The following is a 20193-nucleotide window of genomic DNA, read 5'->3' on the forward strand; positions in this document are numbered from 1 at the left end:
CGGCCTCTAGCAACCGACACCCCCGCTACCCTCGGTCTCGCTGGTGCTCTCTGCGCAGGCGCAAAAGGGGTGGGCCCAAGTCTTCCGCCGGCGACCGGCGTCCCCCGAGTGCTCGGGGCGGGGCTTGCGTGATGGCGTCACAGGGCGGGGCTTCGGGCGCGGGAAGAGGCGGCGGGAGAATGGAGGTGCGGGAGAGCGGCGGTGGCGCAGGAGAGCTGGGGGCCCAGGACCCTGCCCCCGCCTCCGGCAAGACCGCGGGCAGCGCGAGCCACTACGAGCTGCCGTGGTGAGGACCTAGGCCATAAATGATGGGTGCTCTGGACGTGTGGGTGGGCGAGTGGGCGGGCCGCGTCCCGTGGGGAATCCAGGGGCTGGAGCTTGTTCCAGGGGCTCCTTAGCGGAGCAGGAGGTCCCGGGACGGCGTCGAGTACATTAGTATTTGGAGAGGGCGAGGGATGCGCTTCGTTCACCCCACCTAGCTCAAGAGTGGCCGGTCTGAGGTCTGGGGGGGGGGGGGGGGGGGTGTCCTCGGTCAGAACCGAGACCTGTGATCACAGAGTGTGTTAATAGCCGCCTCCTGTGACCACCCACTCAGCACCCGGCGCTGTGCCTGGGGCGACTCTGATGTCGGGAAGCGTTGGTTGCAGATTCGGAACTCGGGGTTGCGTGCACAAGGTGCATCCTGGGTAGCTAAGAGGAGCTGGTGACATGGGAAGCCACCTCACGGGCACAGGTGTGGTACGGATGATCCGCTCCGGTCTCACTCCCTATGCGCGTGGTAATGGCTTTACTCTCTCGCCTGTGTGTGTGCCCATCCTTCCAGACCACCCCTCTTGACCATAGCAGGCACCTAAATGGAATGCAGTACAGCCCACTGGGCTATCCACAGCGGCACTGTCCAGTCCCCCAGCCGCTAGCCACTTGAGTCTATGGAGTGCACTGGAAATGAGGCTAGTCCCAATTGAGATGGGCTCTAAGTGTACAAAATACACTGGATTTCCAGGACTTAGTATTTAAAAAAATCCCATTAGTAATTGTTACATTGACTACATGTTGAAATAATACTCTTTCGGATATATTAGGTCCAATAAATTATTTAAAAAAATTTTTTAATGTTTATTTTTGAGAGAGACAGAGCACAAGTACGTAAGGGGAAGAGAGAGGGAGACACAGAATCCAAAGCAGGCTCCAGGCTCCGAGCTGTCAGCACAGCCCCTAGGTTCAATAAATTACTAGTAGAATTAACTTTACCCGTTTTCTTTTTATCTTTAAAAAAATTTTTTTTTGAAATCGAGACAGAGGTAGTGTGGGGGAGAGGGGCAGAGTTAGAGAGAGAAGGAATCCCAAGCGGGCTCCACTCAGCACGGTGCCCAATGCAGGGCTCAACACAGGGCTCCATCCCATGACCCTAGGACCACGACCTGAGCTGAAATGGAGTCACATGCCGAACCAACTGAGCCACCCGGGTGCCCCTTTTTACCTTTTTTAAGGTGGTTGCTAGAAAGTGTAAAATTACATATGTGGCTTAAGTTACATTTTTTATGCACAACACTAGATGCTTACTTCATTATACAAAACACGCGACTGTCATGAGCTTCCACTGGATAGGGAAAGAATAGAGAATCGACAAGTAGACATGTATATTTGCTGATGACAGGTGGCATGGGGTAAGTGGGTCTCGTGGTCAGGGAAGGCCTTTGATGAGCTATTTCAGCAAAGGCTGGAATTCAGGGAGTAAGCCATGTGGCAATGTGGAGAAAGCTTTCAGGCAGGGGGAGCCCCTCTGAAGGCCCTGAAGGAGGAACATGTTTGCCTTGTTCAAAGTCTAGCTTAAATTCCAGCACCTACATTCCTCGGTGGTGATTCCCTTCCTCTGGGCTTCCACAGCCCTTGTATTTTTTTTTTTTTTAATGTTTTACTTATTTTTGAGAGAGCGCAAGCAGGGGAAGGGCAGAGAGAGAGGGGGACAGAGGATCTGAAGGGGGCTCTGTGCTGACAGCAGCGAGCCTGATGCAGGGCTTGAACTCACGAACCTCGAGATCATGATCTGAGCTAAAGTCAGACGCTCAATCGACTGAGCCACCCAGGTATCCCAACCCTTGGTTTATATAACCAGTTTAGCACCGTAGTAGGATTTGTTAAGCTCTGTATGCTTGCTAATAGGAAAGGCCTTTAGAGCAAGAACAATGTCTCGCTCGTTGCTATACCTTCCACTTTGCGGCCCTTAACATCTCAAACTCCTGGGACACCAGGGTGGCTCAGTCGTGAGATCAGGCCCCTAGTTGGGCTCTGCACTGACAGCGTGGGGCCTGCTTGGGATTCTCTCTCTCTGCCCCTGCCCCACGCACACACCGCTTTCTCTCCCTCAAAATAAATAAATAACTGAAAAAAAAATAAAAGATCTTGAACTCCTTGCACAGTGCTTGCCACCTGGAAAGGGCTGAGTAGGAACAAGAAATGAGTTGGAACAAGCATGCTCCAACGGCTGGTCTTGGAGGAGAGCTCTTTATTGACTGTACTGTGTGTCAGACAAGCTTCTTTGCATGAGGCTGCTTCTGGAGGGGATGCCGGCCGAGGGTAAATCAGAGAGTATAATAAAGGGCAGAGGGGGGCGCCTGGGTGGCTCGGTCGGTTAAGCGTCCGACTTCAGCTCAGGTCATGATCTCACGGTCCGTGAGTTTGAGCCCCGCGTCGGGCTCTGTGCTGACAGCTCGGAGCCTGAAGCCTGTTTCCGATTCTGTGTCTCCCTCTCTCTCTGCCCCTCCCCTGTTCATGCTCTGTCTCTCTCTGTCTCAAAAATAAATAAACGTTAACAAAAAAAATTAAAAATAAATAAAAAAAAATAAAGGGCAGAGGAAGTACTAATGGTCACATCATTGCAAATCCACTCCCACTTCTGTTCTCAGAGCTCGAGAAGGTCATCTTCTTGTGACCTAGCTTGCTTACTAATTTAAAAGGAGAGAAGCATGGCTCTGAGTAAGCCACTAGCCTGTCCACACAGGATCACAGGGCCGGCCTGTGGAGTCTGTCTAGCCAGCCCTGTGGTGCACCTGGCACAAGTCTGCAGAAAGTGGCAGGTGAGGGATGAGAAGGGGGCTTGGTTGCGCCCGGGTCCGTCAGATCAGGTGTCGGCGCCTCATGTTCTGAGACTCTGTTGTGACGGGCCGACTGTGGCGCTGCACAGTGTCACGTTGTTCCAGATGGCCCGCGCTGGCCCTTCTCCAGCAACAACAGGTGTTCCTCTGCTGCGGAGGGTTTGAAGCCTTCGGCGCACAATTCTTAGGCGCTTAACCTTTCAAATGGCACTGAGATGCCTCTTGAAATTTAAAACCTGCAGCATTTCCTATATTTAAATTGAATGTATGTAGCCTTCTTTTTTTTTTTTTTTTTAAACATTTTATTTTTGAGACAGGGAGAGACAGAGCGTGAACAGGGGAGTGTCAGAGAGAGGGAGACACAGAATCTGAAACAGGCTGCAGGCTCTGAGCTGTCAGCACAGAGCCCGACACGAGGCTCGAACTCACGGACCGCAAGATCGTGACCTGAGCCGAAGTCGGCCGCTTAACCGACTGAGCCACCCAGGCGCCCCTGTGTAGCCTTCTGACAGGGCTCTCAGGATTACCCTCTAGTGCTTTCTTTTGGACCTTCTGAAAATAGCCCTGTCAAGATCTTTTATGTGTTTTCTTAAAAACAGGGTTGAAAAATACAGGCCAGTGAAGTTGAGTGAAATTGTCGGCAATGAAGACACTGTGAGCAGGCTGGAGGTGAGTAATTTTTTTTGTTTTGTTTTTGAGCTGATCTTAAGTCACATTCTTGTGGCTTTGACAAGCTCAAGGCATTTGCAGGAAGACGGCGGAGATAGTGAGGGGCGGGGCGGGCCTGGAAGCCAGAAGAATTAAGGGATGGAGAGACAGTCTGGAGAAGACTAGAAGCCATAGTGGATAACTTGACATGTTTAAAGGGCTGGCTAATTGGAGGGGGTTTCTCTGACTTGTTCTGTGTTATTCTAGAGCAGGGATGGCAAACTTTTTCTGTAAAGACCTACTAGTCGATAGCTTAGGCTTTGCAAACCATGTAAGGTCTTTGTCCAATATTCTTAATTTTTAATTTTTAAATTTTTTGTTTGTTATTTTTTATTTAAAATTTTTTTTTCATTTTTAATGTTTATTTTCCAGAGAGAGAGAGACAGAGAGTGTGCAAGCGGGGGAGGGGCAGAGAGACAGAGACACAGAATCCGAAGCAGGTTCCAGGCTGTGAGCTGTCAGCACAGAGCCCGACGCGGGGCTCGAACTCACAAGCTGTGAGATCATGACCTGAGCCGAAGTCAGATGCTTAACTGACTGAGCCACCCAGGCTCCCCTAAAATTTTTTTAGTGTTTATTCATTTTGAGAGAGAGAGAGAGCATGCGTGCAAGTGGGGGAGGGGCAGAGAGAGAGAATCCCAAGCAAGCTCTTTGCTGTCAGCACAGAGCCTGACGTGGGGCTCGATCCCACGAGCTGTGAGATCATGACCTGAGCCGAGATCAAGAGTCAGATGCTTAACCGGCTGAGCCACCCAGGCACCCCAATATTCTTAATTTTTTAAAACAATCCTTTAAACATGTAGAAACTGTTCTTAGCTAGGGGGCTTATAAAAACAGGCCTTAGGCTGGATGGCCCCCACCTCCCCCCAACACCTCTTTACAGTAGTTTGCCAACCCCTTCCTAGAGGGACTAAGTGACAGGACAGCCGGCTTCAGGACGACAGGAATAGGAACAAGCAGAAATGTTCACCGCAGAGCAAGCTTTGAAATCCTAGTTCTAGAGGTCTTCAGGCGGAATCTAGAAGCCCAGCCGTTTGAGACCTGACAGAGACAATCTCTGCAGTAACTGGGACTTAGACTTCAACAGCTACCGAGATATTTATTTCTTTTACACCTTTGCTCATTTTACAGATATTTGAGTATCTTTCGTGGGCCAGATATGGTCCAGTGTTAGGAGCTGTTGATAGAAGGGTCGACAAAATAGACATGACCCCTGCCCGTGTGGGATTTAGTCTCACAGGGGCTGAAATCAACAGGTACTGTGATGAGCAGTCTGCCAGAGGAGGTACAGGCTGCTGTGGAATCAATCAGGGAATAAACCTGCTCACAGTATCTTAATTCTCAAATGGAACAAGGGACGGCAAAGATAGGTAAGCAAGAGTTAGCCAGACATGGGGAGCGGGGGGGGGGGGGGGGGGGGGCGGAGCTAGGGAAGGCAGCAGGAATGGCATGTGCAAAGGCCCAGAGGTGAGAGGGCCTAGCTTGCTCTGGGGGAGGGGCGGGGATGCCATCTGAGTGGAACACACAGAACAGTGCTTTCCAGATATTAATGGGTGTAGGAATTGCCTACAATTAATTAATTAATGGGTGTAGGAATTGGTAGCAATGCAGATCTGATCCAGTAGGTCTGGAGTGGGGCCAGGGAATCTGCATTTCTGACAGGCTCCCGGAGGATGCCGATGCTGCTGGTCCTTGGAGCCCACAGGGTAACAAGGCTGTAGAGCGTGTGTATGGGGAGGTATGAGAAATGAGCTGGTGAGGTGAGCACGGCCTCATGAGCCCTGTGGAAGAGTTTGGGCTTCATAGGGAGGGTGTTAAGGAGTCCTTCAAGGGCATCAGTCAGGTGCAAAGGTTTTAATACATGTGCATTCTAGAAAATTGGGAAATTGGTTGTGGTTGCAGTAGGGAAAATGCATGGGAGTGGGGCGGGATTAAAGACCAGTTAGCAGCCAGTTAAAAGCGATCCAGGAGAGAGGTCATAGACAAAGGAAGTGGCAGTGTGGCTGAAGAGAAGGAAATGGACTTGAGATAAAGGAAAAAGGATGGCCAGGCCTCTATAATTGAGGCACTATGTGGGGCAGGGGGTGTAGGGGAGGCCCAGTCCAGGATAGCCATGACCTCCCGGTTCCCGGCATGGGCAATAGGATTGACAGTCCACACAAGGGGAAGCCTGAGTGGGGTTTCAGGTGTGAGGGGGAATGAGGACTTCGGTTTGGAATATGCAGAGGTGAGAGCTCCGTGGGGCATCCGCGTGGAGAAACTGGTGGCCGTGATAGTCCACGGGCCTGTGTGGCTGCGGACGCTTGGTGCCTCAGGTCTGCAGATGAGTCCGTTCTGATGCACAGTTCTTTCTTCAGGTCTTTGCAAGAGAAGGGAACGTGCCCAATATTATCATCGCTGTAAGTACCTGGTCCCGGCCCTCCCTGTTGGACGTCTTAGAGTCTCACTTTCCCTCCAAGAGCCTAAGTGCGCAGAGCTTCCTGGTCAGAGAGGCCCATGGCCACCGAAGCCCTGGCCCTTCCTCTTGGCAGGGAAGCGTTCCGCTCCAGGTGGTCAGGAGGCCTGTGGGTTGGTGGCCGTATTGATTTGGGGTGGGGGTTTGAGGGGGAGGCGAGCGCAACAGTGGGGAACAGTAACTCGAGAGCTGAGGCGAGTTCATTCTGTCGGCCTGAAGCCCCCTCGATCCCCTCCTAGGGCCCCCCAGGAACGGGCAAAACTACAAGCATCCTGTGTTTGGCACGCGCCCTGCTGGGCCCAGCATTCAAGGACGCTGTCTTGGAGCTCAACGCCTCAAACGACAGGTACACCTGGGAGTTAGGACCCCCTGAAGGGTGACGAGTGTTTGAGGTTGAGTTGCCATAGAAACCGCCTTTCTGCAGTTCTGTGTTGTACCTGGAGTTTGTCTCGCCAGCTCTGTGTTTTCCTTTGATCCTCCCCCGTGAACAAGAATGAGAGTCTAGCCTGTAGACGTGGCATCATAAGCACTTGAACTGCTCGTGTACTTTTTTTTTTATGTTTTTATTTTTGAGAAAGAGGGAGAGTACGAGCAGGGGAGGGGCGGGGGGGGGGAGCGGACAGAGGATCCAAAGCAGGCTCCACACTGACAGCAGAGAGCTTGATGCGGGGCTCGAACTCATGAGATCATGACCTGAGCTGAAGTCGGACACCCAACTGACTGAACCACCCAGGCACTGCCACTTTGTGGTTTTTTTTAATGAAAGTTTTGTTTTTTTTAAATGTTTTTAGTGTTTATTTTTGAGAGACAGAGATAGAGCACAAGTGGGAGAGGAGAAGAGAGAGAGATAGAGAGACACAGAATCTGAAGCAGGCTCTGGGCTTTGAGCTGTCAGCACAGAGCCCGACGTGGGGCTCGAGCCCACGAACCACGAGATCATGACCTGAGCCAAAGTTGGACACTTAACCAATGGAGCCATCCAGGTGCCCCTTTTTTTAGTGAAAGTTTTAGAAGTTATTTTCTTATTATTTATTTTCTTATTATTTATTTATATTATTTATTTATTATTTATTTTCTTATTATTTATTTATATTATGCTTATTATTTTGAGAGCGACAGAGCACAAGCGGAGGAGGGGCAGAGAGAGGGAGACACAGAATCCAAAGGAGGCTTCAGGCTCTGAGCTGTCAGCACAGAGCCTGACGTGGGGCTCGAAACCACGAACTGTGAGATCATGACTTGAGCCAAAGTCAGACACTTAACCAACTGAGCCACCCAGGTGCCCCTAATGTTTGTTTATTTTTGAGAAAGAGAGTGAGTCAGGAAATGGTGTAGAGAGAGAGGGACAGAGGATCCAAAGTGGGCTCTTCACTGACAGCACAGAGCCCGGTGCAGGGCACGAACTCACGAACCAAGAGATCATGACCTGGGCTGAAGTTGGACGCTTGACCGACTGAGCCACCCAGGCGCCCCTAAAAATTATTTTTAATTTTTGTGGTAAAATACACATAACCGTAAAATGTGTCATCTTAAAAAATTGTTTTTAAGATTTTATTTTATCTTTCTAAGTCATCTCCACACTCCACGTGGGGCTTGAAGTCACAACCCCCAGATCGAGAATCACACGCTCTACCGCCTGAGCCAGCTGGACGCCCCCCATCTTCAGAATTTCCAAGAGCACAGTTCAGCAGCGTTAAGTACGTTCACGCTGTTGTGCAGCCATCCCCAGAACTCGGTTCCCTGCAGAACCGAGAGTGGATATCCGTTCAACAACGACTGTCCATTTCCTTCTCCCCCAGCCCTGGGCAGCCACGTTTCTACCTTCTGTTTCGACGACTTTGACTCCTCTAGGGACCTCTCGGAGGTGGAATCCTCTAGCATTTGTCTCTTCCTAACGGGCCTGTGTCGCTCGGCATCATGCCCTCGGGGCTCTTCCGTGTTAGAACAGGTGTCAGAATGCCCTTCCCTTTTACCACCGAGTAGTATCCCCCTGCGAGGACGGACCGCCACATTTTGCTTATCCTTTCCTCTGGTTCGGCCCCCTGCATCGCTTCCATCTTGTGGCTGCTGTGAACATGGGTGTACCAACAGCTCTTTGAGACCCTGCCTCAGTTATTTTGGATATATGCTCAGAAATGGACTCGCTGGATGATTTTCGGCCACTCAGTTTAGATTTTGTAGGAGCCGCCACACTGTTTTTCCACGGTGGCTGTGCCACTTTGCACTCCTATCAACAGCGCCCTGTTCCCCGACATCTTCACCAACGCTTGTTATTTTCTGTTTTCCTTGGTGGTGGTAGTCATCCTGATGGGTGTGAGGTGCTGTTTGCTCTTTTCTTTTTTTTAAGTTTATTTATTTTTGAGACACGGAGAGACAGTGCGTGAGTGGGGGAGGGGCAGAGAGAGGGAGACACAGAATCCGAAGCAGGCTCCAGGCTCCGAGCTGTCAGCACAGGGCCCGACGCGGGGCTCGAACCCACGAACTGCGAGATCACAACCTGAGCCGAAGTCGGAAGCTTAACCGACTGAGCCACTCAGGCGTCCCCTGTGCTGTTTACTCTTTAGATAAAAATAGTAGAGGATTATGAAATGAGGAACCGTTGAATAAAAATGTCTGCCTTTGGTTATTCCTTGAGGCATGGTTCTCAGCTCTTTATTTTTTTAATTTTATTTTTTTAATTTAAAAAAAAAATTTTTTTAATGTTTTATTTATTTTTGAGACAGAGACAGAGCATGAACGGGGGAGGGGCAGAGAGAGAGGGAGACACAGAATTGGAAACAGGCTCCAGGCTCTGAGCTGTCAGCACAGAGCCCGACGCGGGGCTCGAACTCACAGACCGCGAGATCATGACCTGAGCTGAAGTCGGCCGCCCAACCGACTGAGCCACCCAGGCGCCCCGGTTCTCAGCTCTTTAATATTTTCCTGTGGGTCTTTTTTTTGGTAAATGTTTATTTATTTATTTTGATAGAGAGAGAGCAAGTGTGAGCATGACTGGGGGAGGGGCAGAGAGAGAGGGAGACAGGATTTGAAGCGGGTTTTGCACTGACAGCAGAGAGCCCGATACGGGGCTCGAACTCACAGACCGTGAGATCATGACCTGAACTGAAGTTGGACGCTTAACTGACCGAACCACCCAGGCGCCCCTATACTTTGCTGGTTTCGAAGATCCATACATCCCTGAAACAGGCAATGCCCTTCAAATATGACTAACCGCTCATCCGTTGTCGCAAATGGCCCTGGGATTGATCCATTTTGTAAATACCGAGTCCGGATGTCAGATACAAGTAGGTTCTAGCCTATTGTCACTTCCTGTTCTACTCACACTTGATTCGTCAGACTCACTACTTTTGAAAACTCTGGTGGCTTATCATCTTGAGAAAATGGCCCATAATTATAAAATAGTTCCAACTTTAGATTTATTAACACCAATTTGAACAATCAGTACAAGGATTGGTTTTTTTTTCCATCTGTTTCCTTCCGGTCCCCTTCGTATACACCGCCTACCTTCAGCTCTTGACCCCCGTAAACTACCCCGTACATGCTGGTGGGCACACATCATAGGAGATGAGAGAAGACTGTCACATGACCTTTAAGCAAACCGGGATGGTCAGGTTCTTGTCACAAGATCCCGGGGAATGAAGTCCTTCCTGTCGAGTGACTAACTGGATGGAAATATATTGTATTTTTTGTCCTCGGAACTACACTGTGCATTCCTTGATGCTGAAGTTTGAGAAAATTCACCGACGATGCTGGCATCGTGGGGTGGTCTGACTGTGGTCAGCCTCACCGTCCTCATTAGCGTCTGGGTGCTGTTCGTTGTCTCTCTGTGGTCATTTTCTGATTTATCTGATAATATGGAATGCCCTCCTGTCATCTGTTTTCTCGTTGACGTTGTAGGTGGAAAAGGAAGCGTTTTGAATTTTCAGCTGCGGTCGATGAATGCTTTAAAAACAACAAAGAGGGCGTATTTGAACTTCTTTTGTACCTTCTGGAAAGGGAGTGCAGTGCCCCTAGGGACACAAAACACTGGAGGGTAGGGCGGTAGTGACTATTTTCCACACGACTGACCAATGGCACCCGTGTAGGCGAGTGCAGCAGCCTTGCGTTTTCTTAAGACAATCCCCTTTTTAGCGTCATTGGGAATAATTGATAAGTAACGATGAAATAGTTACTAGGATGATGACACTGCCAGTTAGTCTGAAGATACAGAGTTTCAAGAATAAGGTCGCTTAGGGGTGCCTGGGTGGCTCAGTCGGTTAAGCGTCCGACTTCGGCTCAGGTCATGATCTCACAGTTCGTGAGTTCAAGCCCCGCATCAGGCTCTGTGCTGACAGCTCAGAGCCTGGAGCCTGTTTCCGATTCTGTGTCTCCCTCTCTCTCTGCCCCTTCCCTGCTCATGCTCTGTCTCTCTCTGTCTCAAAAATAAATAAACATTAAAAAAAAAAATTAAAAAAAAAAAAAAAAAGAATAAGGTTGCTTAGACCCATGATGGACCCCAGATTATAAAAGGGTCCGTTGGACTCCTAGGGTAATTGCAAGATAAAATGAGTTTCATCCCAGCAAAAGAAGTAAATTTGGTTTTTGGGAGACCTCCAAGAAAGAATAAAAGTAACGAACTGTTGATCCTTATAAAAAGTTCGAATTGCCCCAAAACCCTAGAAACGAAAGTCGTTTCCATGGTGGCGTTCCGGGGGTTGGAAGTCCCTATGAAGGCACTTGGACTTGTCTCAGAAGGTGACGGTACCGTTCTGCCTTGTTGTTTCAGGGGCATTGACGTCGTGAGGAACAAAATCAAAATGTTTGCCCAGCAGAAAGTCACCCTCCCCAAGGGGCGGCACAAGATCATGATCCTCGATGAAGCAGACAGGTAGAGTGCTTTGCCAAGTATAGACATTGACCTTGACTTGTCAGTCCCCTGTTGGATTTAATATGAAGTCGGGAGGGAAAACTCTCACCTTTGCACTTTTGGGGCAGATTGGCTTATCGCATCTTCAGAAAGCAATTTTGTAGTGGCCTGAGCCTTGAACCTTATCTTTATTACAAACATTCATCTAAGACATAAGTCAGTTAATGTGTTGGTTCCAACATCACTTACGTGAATAATTTAAATGATGCATTTTTTTCATTGTGGTGAAATACACATAAAGTTTACCATTTTAACCATTTTCAAGCATCCAGTTCAGTGGTATTTAATCGTCCTAACCCTCTGAGGTGGGTCATATCATTATCTCCTTATAGGCGACTTTGAGGCTTACGTAGGATTTTCCCCCCCTAGTGCATTTTATTTATTTATTTATGTATTTATTATTTATTTAAAAAAGATTCCGAGTGTAGTTGACACAGTGTTACATTAGTTTCAGGTGCACAACATAGGGATTCAACATCTATACGTTACGCTGTGCCCATCACAAGTGTGGCTATCGTCTGTCATTGTGCGACACTGTTATATCACTATGTTTCCCTATGCGGTGCCTTTGAAAATTTTTTTCACGTTTATTTATTTTGAGAAAAAGAGAGCAGGGGAGGGGCAGAGAGAGGGAGAGAGAGAATCTCAAGGAGGCTCCTCACCGTCCGCGCAGAGCCCTACTCAGGGCTCAATCTAACCAATCGTGAGATCGTGACCTGAGCGGAAATCAAGAGTCGGATACTTAACCGACTAAGCCGTCCAGACGCGCCTGTGCTGTACCTTTAATACCTGTGACTTACTCGTTCCGTAACTGCAAGGCTGTGTTTCCCTCTCCCCTTCACCCCATTTTGCCCTTCCCCGCCCCGGCTCAGGTAGTTTGCCTAAGATCCCATAGCGGTGAGTGTCTCACCTCCCTGCCTGTGTGAGACCCGCGCGGATCCCGGAGAAAAGCTGAGCGTGCTCAGTCTGGAGATCAGGGCTCCCAGGGTCTCTAGGGAGGGTTTTGTGTCCAGTGGGCCCTGGGTCCCAGTGGCGAGCTGCCCCTGTGTTTTCCTTCTCAGTATGACCGATGGAGCCCAGCAAGCCTTGAGGAGAACCATGGAAATCTACTCCAAAACGACTCGCTTCGCTCTTGCTTGTAACGCTTCGGATAAAATCATAGGTGAGGGTCAGCTCTGCGTGGCATGGGGTCCACACGTGGCGCTCACGTTGGCTCTTTAGCAACAGAACAGCAGGGGCTTTTTGATTGCCTGCCGTGGGCTGAGCACTACAGAATCAGCTTTTGCATTTAATCTTCTGTAATTCTATGTGAAGGTATTATCAGCTCCACATTAGAGGTGAGAACACTGGAGCTCAGAGAGGTCGGGTCGCTTGCCCAAAGTCACACAGCAGGCGGAGGAGCTGGGACTGGAATCCCAGGCCCATGTGACTCTTGCACCATCGCAGGCACACGCGACACTTTGATCTGTAGGTAGCGCCACGGTCCCTGCCTTGCTCCAGACGTGCTCCTGCACTTTCTGCCGGCTCTGAGCGCTTGGCACGGTCTCAGTCTGCACGTGGGGCTTTGTCATTACCAGGAACTGCCCCCTCTGTGGAAGCTTACCCGTCAGTCCGCTCTGACCTGACCGGGCGCCTGGCCGGCCCTCCCCGAGGTCTGTCTGCTTCCTCACTCACAAATCAAGAGTCCACACTCAGCCCGACCAAACCACTCCTACTGATTGCTTTTAAATGCCAACTCATCGGAACTAATTGTTCTTCTTATCGGTGCTGATAAGCCAAATACGTAATTAAGGTTATGTTATGGAGCTTCCTGGTTCCAGAGAAGTTGAAATGGACTGACTCTTAGGACTCCCAGGATTTTTTAATGCACATAAAAACTCACAGGAGTGCATTCCTTGAAGGCGTGTGTGAGCACAGGACAGACAGGGAGACCCGAATGGGGCTTGGGGATCGTAGAGAAGCTGCTGTCATAGTCTAAATCTAGGGTGAGGGGCAGCTTCTGGAATTCTGCATCTGTCTAGCGGTTCTCTGCCCTGGCTGTGGTCAGAATCTCCTGTGGAGCCCTTACAGAAACCACAAGATGTCCCGTGCTCACCCTGGACTGGCTGGGCGGTGACACCCAGCACTGACTCACCAGCAGGCTGTGGCATGTGGGTGTCTCTATCCTGGAGGGTCTTTTTCCCCTTCTGGAAGCTGCCTGGGGCAGTGCTGGGGAGAGGCCTCTCCTGTTGCCGCTTCTTGGTTGATCCTTTGAAACTTGGCCCTCATTTCGGCGGAGAGAGCACAGGCTGGGGGGAGGGAGCACGGTGCCGGCGTGGCTGATGCTGATGCACGCACAGTGCCACCAGGCCGCCCTCTGGGGACAGCCTCACCCTCCTGTCCCTTCAGAGCCCATTCAGTCCCGCTGCGCAGTCCTGCGCTACACAAAGCTGAGCGATGCCCAGGTCCTGGCCCGGCTGATGACCGTGCTGGAGCAGGAGAAGGTGCAGTACACAGACGACGGCCTGGAAGCCATTATCTTCACCGCCCAGGGAGACATGAGGCAGGTGCGTGTCGGTGCGGCCACCTCCTAGGCTCATGCCCCGGGTCCCAGGGGGAAGCAGGGAGTGGCCGCTATGCAGACGGGGCACAGCCCCGGGGCGGGGAAACCCCACACGCCATCGGGGCCTGGGGCTGATGGAGGGCAGACCTGTGGGGGGGTACTGCTCCCACGCAGGGTGAGGGGGTGGTGGGAGGAGCCTGGGAGGGTAGGGGGAGGAGCCCGGGAGGGGGAGGGGCAGGACCGCAAATCTCCCTCCACGTGCGCTTGTTCCTCCACAGGCCCTCAACAACTTGCAGTCGACTTTCTCGGGATTCGGCTTCATCAACAGCGAGAACGTGTTCAAGGTACGGGAGCCGGTGGGGCCCCCGGGGGTCCTGCACCTCGGTGTTGCCACCGCCGGCTGTGCTGGGGCCCCTGCTCCGGGTGTCCCCGTGTGCTCGCCCCGCGCAGACTCCGGAGGGTGTCGGGCGCGCCCCCGCACGTGGGGAGGTGGCCTTGGTCGCTCACCCACCCCCAGGGTCACCCCGAGGGCCCTCATGTGGCCCTGCTCGCAGAGGTTCTCAGCATCTGGTGGCCGACGACGCAGGCTTCCGCCGCGCGTGCCGCGAGATCACATGGTCCCACTGCTGGAGGGCGAACGCTGAGCCCCTGCTCCCCCCCACCCCCCTTCCGCACCCACCCAGCCCAGGGACAAAGATTCCCGCTCTCCCACATTGGCAAAGGGTTTTCCTCCCGGGAATACTTTTGAAAACTGGCTAGTGCATCCTGACAACTCGGGGTCTGCGTGCTGGAGACCAGCTTCCGTCTTATTTGGGGGTAAAGGCTGGGTAGAGCTCCCCATGTATTCAGACCTTAGCAAGTTCGAGCCGCGTTGAAAGCCTGTTTAGCCCCTGGTGGCGAATGTGTTTTCGAGGACACTCTGGGAACTTGCTTAGTCTCCTCTAGGTAGTTCAGGCCCCAGGTCATCTGGGAGCAGACGTTCCAGGGCTGGAGGGTTTCTGAGGGAAGTTAACTGAGCTGGGAAGACAATTCCCAGGGCGGCGGAGGGCAGAAGGCGTTTCACTGGAAGTTGTACATGTGGATCCTGAGCTGGAGGGTGGAGTGGGGTCTGCAGGCCAGTGGAGGCAGGGGCAGGGGGGCGGCCCCAGGCTCAGTGACACCCCCACACCACCTGCAGGCTCTGGAGTGAGGGACCCTCTCCGGGGAATCCGGTTCCTATTCCAGGTAGGAGGTCGGCCCACGAGAGCTCCCGGTTCTTAAGTGGATTCTGAGCGGTTCCGGGCAGGCCCTCCCGGGACCTCGTGACCTAAGGTGTGTGGCTGATGGCTTCCAATAAGACAGAAGATTCCGTCAGCCCCTGTTGACTCAGCTTGTGCCTGGGGAATCTGTAACGACGTGTCAGAAGCTCTTCCTCACTGGGGAGGGGAACACCATATTCTGTCTGGTGACTCATCTGGTGGTGAGAGGGACGTTTCCAAACCTGGTCGTGTTTGCCGGAGAATTCGAGGAGGAAAGCCAGCTGAGAGGTTGCTTATACCAGTGGCCCCCCAGTTGGTCTGTCGGGGCTCCTCCCCGGATGGGCCCCCTCAGCCCCTGACAGGCCTTCCTTTCCGGTTTGCTCAGGTCTGCGACGAGCCCCACCCCTTGCTGGTGAAGGAGATGATCCAGCACTGTGTGAACGCCAACATCGACGAAGCGTACAAGGTTGGCCTCGCGCCTGCGTCCCTGACACGGGGGGAGCCTCTCTGTGCTAGGGACTTCACAAGCGTCGTTCCACTGAATTCTTTTTTTTTTTTGAGAGAGGGTGTGAGTGATGAGAGGCAGAGAGAGAGAAAAGCGGGGCTCACCTGAAGGGGGCCTCCTGCTCACCCAAAATGGGGCTTGAACCCACAAACCGGGAGATGATGACCTGAGCTGAAGGCAGATGCTTAACCGACTGAGCCACCCAGGCGCCCCCTCCACGTAATTCTTAGAACAAGGCTAGGAGTTGGGTACGCGTCAGAGGGGAAAACTGATTGCGGGAGACTGAATTTCTCGCTCTAAATCCCACCGCTGACAAGCACTCAACCTGCGATTCAGAATCACACACACTTGTACTATAATTACATCCCCCACGAGGGGACTTTGCTGACCCAAGACCAGCCCAACTCCTTACGTGTCAGTGACCCCATCTGTCTGCGGAGGGAGACCTCATCCTCTGGCCCTGCCTGAGGAGTGTGGGGATGGCTCACTGGGACCCAGTGGCCCCTGGTCGTCCAGGAGAGGCAGGACCGGGGACTTCTAGACTCATTATGGAGTCCAGTCCCAAGTGCAGATCCCAGGGGGCATCTTCAGGGTGCCGGTGGCCCTCAGGTCCACCAGGGCGGCAGTGGTACGATTGAAGTCCATTGACCCAATTCTGGGAGGTCCCCCACACCCGGCTGCCAGCAAACTAGGCCAGAGGCGGACTGGGTTTAGGGGCCAGACGTAACGCAAACCTGAAGGGGAGACCTGGGCAGAGACCCCAACACACAGCCTTTATAAAGGCAGCCTTCAGGTTTATGAACACTCAGCTTCCTTACCCCCTGCGTCCGTCCCAGGATGCCACCAAAGAAAACAGCTGAGCCCGGACCCCGCAGCCTGGGTGGGCCGGGTGGGGTTGGAACTGGGGCCTGGGGTCGCGAGGGCAGGAGGTGGAGAGAACTCGGCTCCAGTGGGGGTTTGTTCGAGGCTCGGCTTGCAGGGGGAGCGCCTTGTGACCTGCAGCTCCGGAGGGCACAGCAGACAGACGGTTCTGCCTCTTCCCCCAGGACTCGCTGGGATGATTCATACGGCTTTTTCGGAGCCTTGGATAAAAATACTACGTGGCCGTTGTAGTAGACCGTGCAATGCTTTTCCAAACGTTTGTGATGTTGGGGCGCCTGCCTGGCTCCGTGGATAGAGCGTGCGACTCTTAATCTTAGGGTGCCGAGTTCAGGCCCCACATGGGCATGGAGCCTACTGTAAATAAATAAACAATAAAACATTTGTGATATTCTCTCTGCTTGTTGGGAAACTCATGACCCCCCAGGCGACCTGGAGGGGGTAGCCCACCGGCCGTTCCCCTGGATCGCTGCGTTGCCCAAGATGATCCGTCCACTCCCTGCGGTGTGACGGACCCAAGACTGGTGTGGCTTCAACTTCTTGTCGTCCCCCCGCCCCAGTACCCTTGTCACCACCTCGTCTCTTCCTGTTTAGATTCTCGCTCACCTGTGGCATCTTGGCTATTCACCGGAAGACATCATTGGCAACATTTTTCGAGTGTGTAAAACCTTCCAGATGGCAGAATACTTGAAACTGGAGTTCATCAAGGTCAGTGAGAGTACAGCGATGCCCCCCTCTCCCCCAGGGAATGCGGGCCACGTCGTGGGCTCTTCGTTTTGCTCACGGGCCTGGCCCCTGGAAGGCACGTGGCGAGTGTCTTGACCACAGCAGAGGCCGGCGGCTCATCGACCGGGGGCCGGGAGATGGTTGAAGCCTGTCCCGCCTGTCAGCGACCTTGGGTTCCTTAGGGTGGCTCTTCATTTGCGATTGATTTGTTCGTTTACCCTTAAGGTCGGGTTAATTGAGGTACAGTTTACATAGAGTACAATCAACCTCTTGGGTGCCTTCTGTTGACAAAAGTGCCCAGTCTCATAAACGCCATAGCTTTATGATTCCCCGCTCCCCAAAGATATGTGCCCCTCTGTAGTCAGCTCCTCCCCCCAGCATCCAGAAGCCATTGATCTGCTTTCTGTTTGCAGGGACAGAATTTTCCAGAATGTCCTATAAACGGAATCAAGTAGAAGGGAGCCTTTTTTTTTTTTTTTTTTTTTTTTTTAAAGGAAGAGAGTGAGCAGGGAGAGAGCAGACGGGGAAAAAGAGAGAGAGAATCCCAGGTAGGCTCCACACTCATTGCAGAGCCCAATGCAGGACTCGATCCCATGACCCTGGGATCATGACCTGAGTCAGACACTCAACCGACTAAACCACCCGTGCCCCTCCCCGCTTTACCTATGTATCTTTTTTCTTAAAATCTTTTTGTTGTTTTGTTTTTGGGGAGCCTTTGAGTCTGGCTTCTTCTACTTTGCTTAACGCATTTAGGATTTGTTCACGCTGTCGCGGTGGGTCCTTCCTTTTACTGCCGAGTGCGTTCCACGGTACGGATGAAGCACGTTTGCGTGTTCGCCAGTCGGAGGACGTTTGGCTGTCCGGGTCATGGGGACTCCACATAAGGCCACCGTAAACATTTGTGTGCGTGAATGCGTGTGAATGTGAACGTAAGTTTTTACTTCTCTGGGGTCACTTCCCAGGAGGCGAGGTTGCTGGCTGTAACAGGAAGGGTGTGTCGAACTTGTTAAGAAACTGCCAAGCCGATTGCCGAAGCGGCTGTGGTATTTTGCATTTCTGCCAGCAGCGGGAGGGTTCCAGATGATCCACGGCCTGGCCGGCACTCGGAACGTTTGGTTGATTTTTTTTTCGGTCGATTTTTTTTTTTAAAGCCATTCTAACAGACGCATAGTAGTATCTGGTCGTAGCTTTATGTGCATTTCCCGGTGACCGAGGATGTCGAGCTCTCTCCCATGTGTTGATTTGCCTCCCACAGTCCTTAGCAAAGCAAAGTTCAGCTGGGTGGTTTTCTTGTTCTTGAGCTTTGAGAGTTACTTCTATATTCTGGCTGCAAGTCCTTTATCAGGTATGTGTTTTACAAATATTGTAATATTTTTTCCAAGCCTGGTTTTGTTTTTTTTTTTTTTCTCTTTAAGAGTATCTTACAGGGGCGCCTGGGTGGCTCAGTCGTTTGGGCAACCAACGTCACTCAGGTCATGATCTCACAGATCGTGAGTTCGAGCCCCACGTCGGGCTCTGTGCTGACAGCTCAGAGCCTGGAGCCTGCTTTGGATTCTGTGTCTCCCCGTGTCTCTGCCCCTCCCCTGTTCACGTTCTATCTCTCTCCTTCAAGAGTAAATAAACATTTAAAAAAAAATTTTTTAGTTAAAAAAAAAAAAGTATCTTACAAGGAAATATCTCAACATCCTCTTAGAAAAAAATAAACCGAGCTTTAAACGTAACCTGTCACGACTTAGAGTTTATTTCCCAGCTGGAGTGTGAGTTCATTGCATCGAGTTTAAGTAAACTATTAGTTCGAGTTAAAAATAAAACCTAAAGTGCTCCCTCATGTATTAACCAGATTTACGTTTGCTTTGTTTTTCAGGAAATTGGATACACTCACATGAAAATTGCAGAAGGTGTGAACTCCCTTCTGCAGATGGCAGGGCTCCTGGCCAGGCTGTGTCAGAAGACAATGGCCCCGGTGGCCAGTTAGGGGACAAGAGTCCTCCTCATCCGTCCGTGAGACCCAGTAGTCAGCGCCTTCTGATTTGGACAAAATGCTGCCTTAGATCAGCATGGGGACGCACCTTCCTCTCACACAGTCGTGGCCTTCACCTTCATGCGGCTTCCACGATAGTTTGCGCTCAGCCTCAGACTCACAGATGTGGTGACAGGATGGAAAGGCCCCAGAGAACCTCCAGGGCATGGCACCCGATCTGGGCACGTGTGGCATTTCAGCTAATAAAAAAGGTGTCCAGGGGCACCTGGGTGACTCATTGGGTTGAGCGTCCGACTCTTGATCTCGGCTCAGTTCATGATCTCAAGGTTCATGAGCTCAAGCCCCGCGTCGGGCTCTGTGCTGACGGCACAGCCTGCTTTGGATTCTCTCTCTTTCTCTGTCCCCCTCCCCTGCTCGTGCTCTCTCTCTCAAAATAAATAAACATTAAAAAAATACAGTTTTATCAGCAGTAGGGTGGCAACACAAGGCCAGGAGGAAAACCGGCTTCCTGTCTCTGCCCCTAGCATCCTACAAGTAGAAAAGGTGATTTAGGAAGAGACCGACCAAGCTGATCTCAGTTCTTGCAGAAGCCTGCTGCGATTTACTACGGAGACAGACCTCTCAGAACAGCCTGGGGCAGCGGGCCCTTCGGCAGGACGGGCAGCGATCACGGGACGGTGTTACTGGGTATCCTGTGTGTGCATGCTGCCGTAGAAATCCCCAGGGAATTTTATAATAATTTGCATGACTGTTCCCACCACCCCCACCAAGGTACTATTTTTTTCAAATTATAAAAAATCTCAATTGTACGTAAGTGGAAAGAATGATGCAGTGAACTTCCCATATCCACCACCCATCTTAACAGTTTTACCAACATACGGCCATTCTTGTGTCCTCTCGTGTTCCCACCACCCTCCCCCATTCCGGTGGTTGAAGCAAATCCCTGATGTCGTGTTACAGAGGTTGGGGGTGACTCAGCTCCTGTGATTGGTGGTCTCGTGTGAAATCTATCATTGAGAACAGTTGTGTGTTGGGGTGCCTGGGTGGCTTGGTTGATTAAGCATCCGACTTAAACTTTTAACTTAAAAAAAAATTTTTTTTTAATGTTTATTTACTTTTGAGAGAGAGAGAGAGAGAGACAGCGTGTGAGCCGGGGAG

General features: G+C 51.5%; 1 protein-coding gene across 1 annotated transcript; it reads left to right on the plus strand.

Annotated features, from left to right (window-relative positions):
* Nucleotides 1-137: 137 nt before the first annotated feature.
* On the plus strand, nt 138-19299 carry RFC2 (replication factor C subunit 2). Its single transcript, XM_019421694.2, has 11 exons — nt 138-286; nt 3695-3764; nt 6161-6202; nt 6498-6604; nt 11024-11125; nt 12226-12326; nt 13553-13710; nt 13985-14050; nt 15330-15410; nt 16923-17036; nt 18919-19299. Exons 1-11 carry the CDS (start codon nt 180-182, stop codon nt 19027-19029), a joined length of 1059 nt encoding a protein of 352 aa, XP_019277239.1. The 5' UTR covers nt 138-179; the 3' UTR covers nt 19030-19299.
* Nucleotides 19300-20193: the final 894 nt, after the last annotated feature.

Source organism: Panthera pardus, unplaced genomic scaffold (assembly GCF_024362965.1).
Source record: "Panthera pardus isolate Hobbes unplaced genomic scaffold, ASM2436296v1 HiC_scaffold_4, whole genome shotgun sequence".
Classification (NCBI taxonomy): Eukaryota; Metazoa; Chordata; class Mammalia; order Carnivora; family Felidae; genus Panthera; species Panthera pardus.